This window comes from Rhyacophila brunnea, unplaced genomic scaffold (assembly GCF_057557595.1).
Source record: "Rhyacophila brunnea isolate RB1 unplaced genomic scaffold, BYU_Rbru_1.0 scaffold_20, whole genome shotgun sequence".
Taxonomy (NCBI): Eukaryota; Metazoa; Arthropoda; class Insecta; order Trichoptera; family Rhyacophilidae; genus Rhyacophila; species Rhyacophila brunnea.
This window is the reverse complement of record NW_028232860.1, coordinates 28,123,920-28,138,035: the sequence shown is the minus strand read 5'-3', so window position 1 is coordinate 28,138,035 and position 14,116 is coordinate 28,123,920. Positions and strand designations below refer to the sequence as shown.

General features: G+C 33.1%; 1 protein-coding gene across 1 annotated transcript; it reads right to left on the bottom strand.

The window, feature by feature from the left end:
• Window positions 1–1,990: 1,990 nt before the first annotated feature.
• On the bottom strand, window positions 1,991–13,868 carry LOC147071485 (U3 small nucleolar RNA-associated protein 25 homolog). Its single transcript, XM_085948599.1, has 8 exons — window positions 13,176–13,868; window positions 10,900–11,541; window positions 8,977–9,219; window positions 7,753–8,027; window positions 6,384–6,539; window positions 4,885–5,080; window positions 3,115–3,291; window positions 1,991–2,473 (listed from the first exon to the last, which is right to left on the bottom strand). Exons 1-8 carry the CDS (start codon window positions 13,758–13,760, stop codon window positions 2,309–2,311), a joined length of 2,439 nt encoding a protein of 812 aa, XP_085804725.1. The 5' UTR covers window positions 13,761–13,868; the 3' UTR covers window positions 1,991–2,308.
• Between the last annotated feature and the right edge of the window lie 248 nt (window positions 13,869–14,116).

The following is a 14,116-nucleotide window of genomic DNA, read 5'->3' as shown; positions in this document are numbered from 1 at the left end:
AACTCAATAAAAGTTTTGGTAAGATTGTAACAAATTGATAATGTAACAATGTGGACAAAAAATGGTAAATGACATGTCGAGAATAAAAATCAGATAAGTGACGAATTGATGCAAAAATTACCACGATAATGCAATAAGAATATTCAGGTGTTTTATCAACTTAAATAAATTGTAGGTATTTATAATAACTAGTACGAATCAAATAACAAACAAGTAGTGGTGATATCTTTATTAATAAGTACTAATTACATACTATCATAAAAGCAAACCAAATTGCTGATTTTTGTACTAGAAGATTATTATATCGACTGTGGAAAGGAAGAAGGGCGTAATCCACACTAATCAAATTTTACAATAGTAAAAGTTTTTGTTATAGTTTTCGGTCAAAGTTAAAATACAAAATAGCATAACATAACCTTGATGTAGATGATAATTAATAATTTGGTTTTTATATCACTCATCTGACATTAATTATTGAGTTAATTAAAAAAAAACTAACAAAAATTACAGTTTCCCATGTCACTTCCTTCCTTTTTTTTTTAATTGCTACCTAAATTTAGATAATAGGCATTTGCGGCTTATATCCTTCGGACACAACGTGTATTTAGTCATGTATGTTATTATGCAATAAAACCTATTTTAAAAAAAACGAGGGTTACGCCCTTTTCCCTTTCTACAATCAATATCAATAAATGCATTTAATTCAATTCATACTTCTTGTTCAAATCATTGTCTACTGGAATTTTTTATCTTTCTATGTTCCCTACTAGGTATTTAGACTACAGTTTGTTAGTTTAAAAGTAACAGACTATAAATTTAATGTTATATAATATTTATACTAATCATTTTCTAAAATATATCACTTGACCCCCTACATGTGAAATAATTAATATTTATTTTGTAAATGTCACTTATTCGTTTTTTGTTCTCGACAGTTAAATATTTTAATGTTTATAAAAATTGTTAAATTTAATATTAGCGTTCATTACATGCTACATACAGTATAGTACACTTAAATAGTATTATTCATCAATATTTAACATTATAGCTCAATAATAATTAATTTCAAACTCAAAGTAATTATGATCAAATCAGTATCGATAATATTAGAAAGTATACCTATAACGTTAACGTAAGACTATGACCAAAACTTACTATACAATTAGGTACTATTTATTCAGTATCTCTATCGCCTGTTTATATCATAAAATTACAATAATAGTGATCAATAAAATTATGTAACTGTATAAAATTATATAATGTGTAACATCATTGTCTATAATGCGTAACATCATTGTCTACAATGTGTAACACCATGTCTATACTGTGTAACATTATTGTCTGTAATGTGTAACATCATTGTCAGTAATGTGTAACAAGAGTGTTGTATTCATGGTAAGTATTATTATTTTATTGTTATCGTTGAAATAGTAACAAGATAAGCAATTTAATATCTTGCTGGGTTATTATTCGTGACTTAACGACTAAATAAAATGGGATTAATGCTCCATTATTCTTTATAGTTATTGTTGATTGGAAATTAAAAATATATAGTGATATTATTTACAGTCAAATAGGGATTATCTTACCTATCTTTATTATAGGCATACGAATGAAACCGTAACATATTATGGAATATGTTATCGATCTTTCCGAAGAATATCTTCCACTTCAAAAAACTGCAGTTTATATTGTTAGCAAGTATTTAAAAGATTTCAATATACTAAAATCTAATTTCAAAAAAAATTAATTTACTGCCATATAGCTAAGTCTTAAACGGGTGTGCACTGACATTTTATAAGCCAAATCATCCAAAATGATATTACTCCAAAATTTGAAGACTGTCACATTTACAATGTACGTATTTCACTTTTGTTTATTTATATTCGATCCTATTCGGTCCTTGATAGAAACATTATGTTCGACATGAATACTTATTGCCGAAAAGAAAGAAGTGGATTGGTTAAAAATTGTTGAATAAATAAATAATACATATAGATGTTATTTTGTTGTTTTATTGTTAAATTTACACAACATTACATGACGCAAAAGGTACAGATTAACGTTCTTTCCAGCTAATGTAGGTAAATATGCTATGGATTCATTGAGATCACGCTAAAACGATTTTTACTTTGTCACAAACAATTTTAGGTAAATTCATTTATTTATTTGTGAAATTATTTTAATTTAACCAAAGTCTTGATTAATACAAAGTGCGGTTAATTTATTTTTTTACCAGTGTTCATTGAATGCAGATTTCACTCAGCAGGCTGGAAAGAATGTTAAAATCTATGATGCCTTATTTTTTTTATTCTCCTGTCATAAACATGTGAACATTTCTTTCAGAGTGCGCCATCTTTGAAGTCCTCTCTGATCCAACTAAAGCCGACAGCTGTTGAAGATCATATTTTGTGTAAAGAATAGTAACAGTCATATTGCTTTCACTTCCGCCATACTTGTTTTGATTTCCTTCCTGAAATATAAAACAAATTATTAGTAATTACTGTCCGACAACAAGATCTCGTCGATAACTGTAAGACTTCTCAGTGAAGTACCTGTCATGGCAGCAACGCGTGTTTAAATAATGTATCAGATCTCTTTTAAGATGCGACTCCTTTTCTTCTTCGCAATAAACCAAAAGTTTACTAATAATAATTTTAATATCACCCCTGATCGATCGTTTTAAATATATTTTTATTATAAGAAGCATCAAGTTACGTAAATTGAAATGATAAATTTAAGGGCGTTTCTCATTTGAAACGGAAGTACGATTAACTGCATAGGAGGGGGTTGTTAGTTCACAGTTTTAACACGTAGACAAGAAGTTCTTGATAATAGATTGTTACAATTTTATATTATAGATATTTTTTAAAAATAAAATTGTTTTAGATTTTGTACAGTGAATTGGGGAATTTTACAGCGTAGGGTAGATTTGATGTTAGTAGGTAACCGACATTGAAACTGATAACCTAACTAGTACATAATGAATGCCTAAATACTTGCTTATGAGTGTGACTGTACCAATTGAACTCTTATCGTGACAATATATGGGATTGTTTCTTTCAGCACAACCCCATCCGACAGTAAGGCATGAAAATAGATAAGGCGACATACCTGCATGAGATTACATAATTCTGAGTAGAAATGCGGGAAGACTGGAGGTTGATAAAAAATAATATGTCTAATTCCTTTGATACGCATTCTTCTGAAGAAATGAAACCGTTCGGAGTATAATAAGAATGGGGCATCGGTATGAAAGAACATATCTCTGGCTCGGGCTATTTTAGCATCCTGTAACAAATAAAAACAGTCAATACTATGAAGGAATTTCAATTTCAATTCTAATCGATTTAAGTTTTGCGCAGTTCCATTTGAGTCATTTTTTATGCCCTGGTTTCGACTTTCGGCATCTTCAGGCGCTATGCACAATCACTAATGGTAAATACACACTGACAATGAATACGGTTAATTCTCATTCATATAACAAACTAATACAATAAACGAGAGTAAAAACCTTACCTACTAAGTAGCAATTCAATGTCAAACAATGTTATCTTTTTAGATAATGTTATTTTACATTCTCGGCTACGTGATAGTCAAACAACTTTATGTCAATCTTTTCTAGTTTCTTAGTAAATTGTCAGTAAAGTTAAACGTTAGCTACAAATACACAATAAATTATAAAATATGAACATTAGGTTTTAAATAAACATCTCCTTTGTTGAGCTACAAGAAACTAAAAAAACGTTTTTTGGCTCTCCTGTAAAGTTGCACTTTTGTAGATAGTGTTGTTTGACATTAAGACCTCGAATTATAAAAAAAATTTGAGAATTTGAAGTGTTTGTAAAAACCCATGGTAGACATTCACTATTAATATATTCAGAAAGCGCATTAAATTGTCATTCCTACTCCTCATAAACAATGGAACTAAGTAAAGTGTTGGAAATTTAATAAAATTAGCTAATGAGAAATGTCACTAAATATACTTAATAACTAAATAAAAAACAAATTAATAATGTTAAGGTATAATCCATAATCGGTAAAGTGAATGCATCAGCCGTGGCCCCAAAATCTCAGGTTTTAAGAAGATAGCCTGTTAAACTAAGCCTGTAAGTATGTTTAACTAATATAATATATATTTAAATTCCCAGTCAAGCACACTAAAGGTTCAAATACATCATGATGCATGTCGCGTACTGTCATGCTGTCACGGCGACAAATTTGATCTATGGTTTCGTCATTCTGCAGAATATTTTGAACGATTATTATCTCTATAAATTCAATGATGGAGAGTGTCAACTCGAATGTATTAATATTTTCAATTAATATTCATTTTTCATGCTAATTTCAATTAATTTTAACAGTTTCCATGTTAAAATTACTTGCGATATTGCATCCAAAGATAATATTTTGAACAGAACCCAACCTGCAGATCATTGATAATAGACAACATTCTTATAGAAAATACATAGTGCCAATCGCTAGAAACAAAAAAAACGCGATTCTGACATGAGTCGAAAATGTGTAGGCATGTAGAAAATGATAAAAAACATTCATTGAGTCATGCAGGTGTCGATGCAATGCGGTACGCGTGAGGTGACCTCATTGTCGTTCTGGTGATTTCGTCAGATTTTGCTAACTGACAGTGTTTGTTTAAAGGTTCAATATGTGCTACGGATTAGAGCATCAGTCTGATAACATTTTAAACACTAAGAAAAATGACATCACACACTTTTTCCCCACAGCGGCAGCTTACTGTGACAGCATGTGACAGTACGTGACATGCATCAGAATGTAATCACAGCATTACATGATAGGATGAAAGAGAAAACAAAAGAAGCACAATCAAATGTCAAAATAATTAATTTTAAATTGGAAAATTACCTTTGAATATTCACAGATTTGTACAAAACTGACGTCCTCCTTTTTGAAGTGGTTCCGTATTCTGACAAAGTCAAAATAACTGGGAACTAATATCATTGTATGCGCCATTATACTGTCTTTGTACTGCGGAATGATTTCTTTCACAAAATAGTCAAACCTTGTATCAATCGCAGACACAGGATCACTGACTGCTATCCTGTGGGTCAGATAAAATGGCATAAGATAAGTATGATTATTTATTGAAATGAAAATGGCAAAAACATCTACATCATCAGAAGCGTAACAGTCTCGGCTTCCTGTAACAACTCTTCATCTGGCCTTCTACCTCAAATTTAGATGTGACGATAGTAGCAGTGGCGAAGGGTGGAGGTAGGCTGTTAAGATCCCACATAAATAGTGCACATTAAACTTTGTCAATCATAAGCATTTGTTATTATTGAACTAAGACTACAATTTACATGTAGTGTTGGTTAGTTTTTAACAAATCAATTAAACCCAGCCTAAACCAAACCAAAATAATTTTGGTACGCTTTGAGCGATCAGGCAAAATTGTGCACACTTTTTCATTGATATTTATTTGTTTTCGTTGAATTAAGAATACATATAACACACCTTGTTGGTTAGTTTTTTAAAATTCATTATGCCCTGCCTAATCCAAACCATTATAAATAAAAAATATTATTCTCTCTATAAAATATGAGTACTTTTTGAATATTATCTATTATGGCTTGGTTTTTGCAGGGTTTAACCGGATGGCTGCCAATGACGTCTTGAGACTCGCTCAAACAAAAATGATGTCTTTGGACGTCCCACTTTAAATGGGATTTTACTAACGTAAATCAATTATTTTAAATATACAAATATGTTGAACACATGACATATATTGGGAATATCGTCACATATTGAATTGAAACTGAATTCGTCTTTACCACTTGAAACGTAAATTGATTTTATTTTTTTATTTTTGCAATAAAATTCGCGGCGTGCAAGGTACCGCCATACATACACCTACCGGCAGTAAAAAGGTAAATTGAACTTTAATAACTAACCAGCACAATCTGTAAATGTAGTCTTATTTCAATTAAAACAAATACGTATGATTGACTAAGTTTAGCATGCAAGATCTTAACAGCCTACCTCCACCCTTCGCCACTGGACGATACGATATGTAAGAAATAATTCATATGAATCATATATGGATCGATAGCTTACAGGCGAAAGCATATACCCGGAAAGTAAAAGTTGTAATCCAGGAAGCTGTCAGGCAAATGAATACCTGGCTGACATCATACAAGATAGAGATACGTCCAGTACTGAATAAGAAAAAGCATTGGATGGAGGCAGATGTTGGAGGAGTCCAAGACAAATTAAAGAATTAATATAAAATAACATTTGATGAGTTTTTTCTGTCATGGATTGACATTGAGAAGTTTGACGAAATTTATTTAGTGACTTTTCGCAGCAAGCTGACGAATGATATAATTGAGATAGGACCAAACCTTCGAAATACTTGTGGAACTTGAACTGCAACTTCTCGTATGCTTCCGATATCAATTGGATTGTGAACCCTGACCTTGCCGGCGTAATTGAAACATTTCTTATTGAAAAGAGAGTTTATTTCAGGCAGTGCTACCGATGAAAAGAGTAGAGTTTGCCTAGAAAAAAAATATTTTTAACATTATTATGTAGTCATCAAAAAATAAATTCTATATATTTCAAACAATCTCTATTAAAACTTAAAACTGAATGATAGTACAGCATTGTTAATTCGAAATTCAAAAGATCAATAGTTCAAATTTCAAATTTTTTGCAACTCAAATACAGTACTCTCTCAGTAATCCGTCACCCCAAAAACCAGACAAGTGTCCAATTAGTGACAGTGGCAGATTATAGTGCATACATACAAAATAAGGTAAAAATTAAAACAGGTATTTCGTAAAAAAACTTTTTTTTTAGAAATTTGTACTAGAAAATTACGGTTAATCAAGTATTTACTAAATTATACATATTTATAAACTAAGTTTATTTACTAAAAACCAGTTGTTCAGTGAGGCAGATATTCTTGAATGGCTTAGGATTCCTGGCTTTCCCTAAGACCAAAAGCTTCAGTTTGTGTATCCCGGTTGCATTGGAGCACGGCATAATTATTGTGATGTGGTCCTTGGGCATTTTCCTCCCTGGTAGATTACTTCCTTCGTGATGAACGTACGTTTTATAAAGGAGAAGTTTCCAAAATAAACCCGTCTCATCTGCGTTGTATACTTGTATGCAGTGGAGTACTGAATTTGACAATCGAATACCGGCGAATTATAGAGCTTGATTTTGTGCTTTCAACCAGTAAAAATAACGGCGGATTATAGTAGTTGTCGGATAATCGAGCGGCAGATTACTGAGAGTGTACTGTATTGATATTGATTTTTTGTCAAATTGGTTTTCAATAATATGAAAAAAAAATTGATAACCTGATTCTTGGAATTGTAGAAAACTTATTGTATTAAAGCAATTACAAAATAAAGCTAATTTTTTTATGAAAATTATATTTGATTTAAATTTTGAATTACATCAAATTTTAAATTATCAAGGTTTTAATGAATGTAATTTATAAAAGGGAAGTTAATCCAAAATATATAAGTAAATTATAATAGATTTGCTATAATTAAGGCTATTACGATGGTTAGATGCAACCACAAACAACCGCAGGAGAGTCAAGATGAATACTTTACGGACATTTCGAACTTGGTGATATTATATAGGGCGTGCGGACGTATCGCACAGCTGTCAATAGTCCAGTTACAGTTTTTTTGACCACACCGCGAATTGATGGGGAGTGACACCTTATATGCGAATGTGAACGATCATCAAAAGTACCTGTAATATTTAGTCCAGCCGTTGACCGCCCAAGACCTAAGCCTTGAGAAGTCAGTGCCGTGCGTCTTCTTCGGCTGCATGTGGAAGTTATCAATCACGTGCAGAAGATGATCCCAATTCTGCATGAGAAATATTTCCGTCTGGTCGAGGATCAAAAGTTCTACGGATGCCAAGAAATCAAAGTCCCGCTCGTCTTCTCCTTCTGCCCCCACAATCACTCGAAGACCGAGGGGTGAGGCGATTATCAAATCCGAGGAATAGAAATCTGTATACAGCTGTAAAGAACATGAAAGGTAATGAAGATTGCATTTATTTGGGTTCGTGATTTTAGATTTTTGCGCACCAGGCATGTCTAAATTTAAGTAGGCTGTGATCTACTATCCAGTATGAAAATTGGCAGTGATCTACGACACTACCATTGTCATTTTTCAACGTGAGCAAACGTGTTATATTTGGCTGAAAAACAAGACTAGGGAAGTTACATTTAGAATAGGATACTCACGAGCTTGGCTAATGGACAACTGATCCCATCTCAGGTATAAGAAAATGAAAGCACTTATGTTAGTAGTCGCCTGAGGGCAGTGTGTTTTTCTAAAACGTGCAAATTTTAAAAACAAAAAGGCTCTGCTTTGGTCAATTAATCATGATTACAATAATACTGTCGAACAAGAACTTATTGTCCACGTGTTAAAACAGTGAACTAAAACTAACAATCCCCTCCAGTGCAGCTAATCATACTTCCGTTTTCAAATGAGGAACGCCCCCAAATTTATGCTTCCGTGGTGTACGGATCTGTCAATTTACGTAATTTAAAGCTTTTTATAATAAAAATATGTCTAAACGATCGGGAGTGATATTAGAATTATTATTATGTAGTAAACTTTTGGTTTATTGCGAAGAAAAAGAGTCGCATCTAAAAGGAGAGCCGCTCTATAGCACTGGCATGTGTTGCCGCCATGACAGGTACGTCACTAAAAGTCTTCTACGTGCGATTACAGCGACTTCCTGTTATTGCCAATTTCTTGTTGTCGGACAATACATTGGTTCACACGTGTTACCGATGTATTATTATGATGCTAACAGTAGTTATAAAGTAACTCAATTAAAATATTCACAACTGTGTAATAGAACAGTACATTTTTTGCAAACAGTTACAATATGAGTAAATTTCTTTTCACGGTCATTTGGACCTTTTTTTCTAAATTTGGTATTATAAAAACTAACCTTCAAACTCTTCTTGGTGATTGATAGCCCGATTCTGAAAGTATCGTCCGTGTTTCCGGCAAATAAGAGTTCGTAATCTTCGGGCTTAGCATTTCTCTTGGGCATTAGAAGTTCACCGCCAGTGAAATCGGTCTCAAACCTATTTTTGTTTATTACTTGGCTGGAATCTCCCGGCACGAGAATGTCAATGAGCGTGTTTATTATTTTGTAAGCGGAATCTCTGAACGGCACCACAATAATTACCTGAAAGATACATTGAATACTAAATATTTAAGTATTGAATACATGCCGAACCCATAGTGTTCCTGCATAATATTATAGCAACCTTAGGATAAATAGTAACACACGACTTATGGTAGCATTGACCCCCTTCCCTCACCATCATAAATCTTTTTTCTGTCTAAATTATGTCATATTTTAATAAACAAATTCGTTGAAAATTATCAATTTCAATATAATGTTCTCCAGAATATTTTATTTTTAGAAAAAATGGGATTATATTTTCTTGGTTTTGTGATGTTACATTTTCTTTTGCAGTCGGATATTATGTCACAAATATTAATATTGCAAACAATAGAATAAGTCGCCAAATTAATTTTGCCAACAAGAGCTAACTTTGGTATCTATTCAAAAGCTTCAGGAAAATAATGATCCCTCAAAGAAAACTAGTAGAGTATTATGTACATATGGATCAGAATACTGGACACTCTGCAAACACAATGCAAGAATGGCAGATATGTTTGGTGGAGGGCCCTAGGAAGAATCTTTGGGCTGTAGACAATGAAATATGGAGGTGTGACATGATACAAATAGCATATAAAAATGTAAAGATTGTGCTGAATCGGCTTTATACATACATCGCCGGATGGGCTATCACTGAGGGTTATATCCGCATGCCTTGAGGGTAAGAGGTGTACTGGATGGTTTGAACCACAGGAGATATACAAACGCTTAGACGAAATAGACGGAATGGCGAAAGTTAGTTTCCGTAGGAACCCACGGCTCATCAAGGGTTGTGGAGTCAAGAATGAAGAGATGATTTAAGTACTAAAATAGTTAGTCGATAAAGGTTGTTAGGTTATTTGAGTGTCATATTAAAGCGGACAAAGCCGGTCCTGATTGTTATCAATACATTGTATTTCCAAGAATAAATTGACAGTTAACAACATTAAAGTATGGAGGACAAGGTTGTATCAAATTCTGTAAAGTACCATGTTTATAAATAAATAAATACTTAAATAAATAATTTTATACAAAATTTAAGAATACGACATTCTCTTTATTGAAAATACGTAATTTTAAATCTTCAGAACTTACTTACTGCACCATGTTCGATCCCGAGAGGATCATATGGGCCTCCACAGAGATTTTTACGAGAAATGGATGTTAGCCACTAAACTTGCTCAACCTATTAGGTCCATACTCACACAAATTCATCAATATCATACAAACACATCACAAAAAACACAAATTGGAACCAAACCCAGGATTCGAACCTGGGACCCACGCATTATAAGCTGACGCTTAAGTCGCTCGGCCATCGTGGGTTCTTCAGAAAAAAATCTTCAGGAACATACAATATATTAGAAAAATCTTGGGCCGATATGGATTTCAACATATTTTTTTACTTTCTGGGTGAGTGCTTTTTACCAATTTTCTTTCTACTGACACAAGACCTCATTCTTGTGTATATTTTAATTACACTATCCAAGGTGTTTCAAATTCTATCCTTTCTATACTTATTTAGGTCTTATTCGGAAATTGGTGTTCAAATCACACTCGTAATATTTTATGAGGAAGTATGAATTTTATGTTTATATTCGCAATTGAAAGTAGAAGATTACAGTTAAGTGCAAAGGATTGATCCGTTTTATTCCTCTCCTGTGATGTGATCATAGATTTGAATTAAAGTGAAGAAGTTACCTTAGGACGAACAAGACCCTGGTCCCGAAATTCATCAGGAACATCGCACCCTTTTTTGGTGAGCCTCGCATTGTGATGCAGGATTTTCGTTCTAGTCTTCAGCAAATGATTTATCGCATGCAGGCAGTAAACATATCTGATCTCATCACAATTCAAAAAAGACCTCTCCGGATAATAAAAATCTTGGTAATTGTTAACGACAGAGAAAATTTCTTTCTGAAGCGGTGTTAGTTTTTCAACCTGCTCTAATTCCTTCCTGACGAGATTGGTTTTATTAGCAGATACTAAATTGGGTTGAATCTGTGTTTTGATATTGAGTTTTTCCCAGTCGACTTTGGTGATCTTCTGAGGCACCGTACCTTGCATGGCATATATTTTGTCCTCCAAGACAGATATTGTCACCTTCCCTTGAGATTTTTCTTTGTCTTGGTCAGATGTTGGTATTTGAACGACTAATCTTCCGAGAATTGGCCAGGATAATTGACTCGATGCCACAGTTTGCGGTTTGCTGGATACAGATTTTAGTAATGCATCGTGTAGATCGTCTCGGAGATGTTTTGTGAATGCGTCATCACTGTTTATTTTTACATCATCCTTTTCAGTTTCGGCATCTTCTTCGATATCTTCAATTGCCTCTTCCACCTAGCAGGGTAAATGAAACATAAATAATGTAATAACAATATAAAACAGAAAAAAAGCATATTAAAGGTTCTTTTCCTACAACTTCAACTGATTTGAAAACACTTATTGAAATGATTAAAATGTCTAATGAATACAATGACATTAATATGGACGAAGCATCTGGAAAAAAAAATGACACTCACTTTTTTTGTCGGGTCTGCCGAATGGCATAATCTGTTCTAACGCCATTACAATAAAGGTGATATTGCTATAAATTCCCGAAACTTTTTGTCGGGTCTGCCGAATGGTTCGGTTCGAACAGGTTCACTCAAACGAACATTGATACTAGAAACACTGTTCTAAATTGATATAAATTCCCGATGCGTGATATCGCATAATGAATATTGCGTGACGTCTACCTATGCACGTGCGAATGTCACTATGGGTGAATTTACTTGCTAGCTACTGTACTGAGTGCGTCGTCCATTAATAATGTCATTTAATGAATATAACAAAATATGGTTCTTAAATGGTTCTCAAAATATGTGGCGATCAAAGAGTCCTATGAGAATAAGCAGTGTCAGTAAAAATCTGGCATACGAATAGTTCTCAAACTGATATTATTATTATTTAATTATTGTTTGTACATTATTCACAGGCTGTCAGCAGTTTCGAATAATGCTGACTGAAAATGACATTGTTTATTACATATATTTTTCTTGCACACAAATTTCACCTCAGCAATATTATTTATTAATATTATTTAGTATGATGAAAATGCATTTTCTCACCAAAGGCCTGGGATACTCAGTGTAAGCATTTTCAATCGTGATGGGTTTCAATAAAAAGGCTATCACTATTGAACAAATATCTCAGTCCACATTTTATCTTGATAGAGAACTGTCACTAAGTATCATAGTGCCTCGGAAAAAAATACCTACCTCGCTGTTATTTTTATCGTTGTACCTATGTAAACTGTACCTGTCAATCTGACAAAAAAACTCGCCAGCTCCGCCAGCAACTATAAGTCTTCACACTTCAGTTCACACATCACTCTCCACCATCCATTATCATACACAGTTACATCCAAAGATAGATAAGTATATTTCTGTAAATAAAAACTAAATAGAGATACAGGAAAGCATATGAGTATGCTGGAATCTGATGTATGCAGGTTCGTGTCCCGTCCGGCACCATCTATTTTTTTTAAAGATTTTTTCTAGTAGGTAAGTAAGTATGTTTCTGAGATATTTGAAATTATACATAATATTATTAAGTATGTTATAAGTCATTTTAAAATTACAATACATCTATTATAATGTTGATGGACTGTGTCCTGAAAATGAAATGGACATAATATAACTATGTATTTGAACAAGGCAATATCTTTTCAAACAGTATATTTGGTTGCATGATATTTTTACAGCATACCTAAGTATAAGTACTGTCACTGTACTGTACTTGAGATCCACGACTATAATCTGAGGTGAAGCGGGTTTGAAGAACTATTAGCGCCAAGTTATAGTTGTCGGTATAATAGTAGGCAACATAATGTGTTCAGCGTTGTCGATTCTTGAAATTATTCTCTGACAAACTATTTATTAGTAAAAAAAATTACATCTGTTTATTTAACTTAACCTGAAGAAGGTACTTACTATTTCTGTTTCCTCTTCTTCAACTCCTAAATCTTCGTCTTCTTCTCCTTCCCCAATCTCATCATCATCGATTGAATTGCCTGAACCATCCGACATATTTTCATTGTCATCGTCTCCAGATACATCACCGCTCTCATCTAGTGGCATTTCGGTTTCCTCGTCCGACAAATCTTCGCTTTCATCCATTTTCTCTGCGTCTGAGCCATTCTCAACATCAGCCTCACTCTCACTAGCATCGGATTCATCAGAACTATCCACTGCAGTATTCTTTTTTAGCTTTCCATCGGTTTTAAAGGCCGATAACAGCTGCTCTACTGGATTGATAATTTCCTCTTCAGAATCTGAACTCTCGTATTGTTCTGCAATTTTCTGTTCCAACTTTTGCTTCTTAATGTTTTCTTCTTCTGTTCGATTTTTGTCTCTATATCTGTTGAAACAGAACGTACGTTTCGCTGCTGTTTTAATAACCTTCTTCTTTTCGAATGAACCTTTCCGATTACCTTTTGATCCGCGGTAACCGTTGCGTTTGACGGATTTTTCAGAGCCTCCTCGCTTGCCATTAAATTTCTTCTTTCCGCCTTTCATTTCAATCTATTGTTAGTTTCACTCTAAATTATAATCCTCAATCGTGTCTTTGCAATACATAACCTAACATATTATAAACATGTTATGAAATGTGACATCTAAACTGTCAAACAAAATAATAAAGTTGCCAGTACCTTTAAAAATATTACTCCTTGGATATTTATTCTACACAGCACAAAGTGGAGTAATAGCAAATTAGCCTAAACTAAAAGTTATGATAAGAGCACTCTAATGTAAATAACATAATATCTTATAAATGTTTTTGTTGTATGTCAGATGTTATAATTTCAAAAAAATATCATATTAATATTAAATCTGTTTTATATAATATTTTTCTCTAAATTAAATAGTGAATT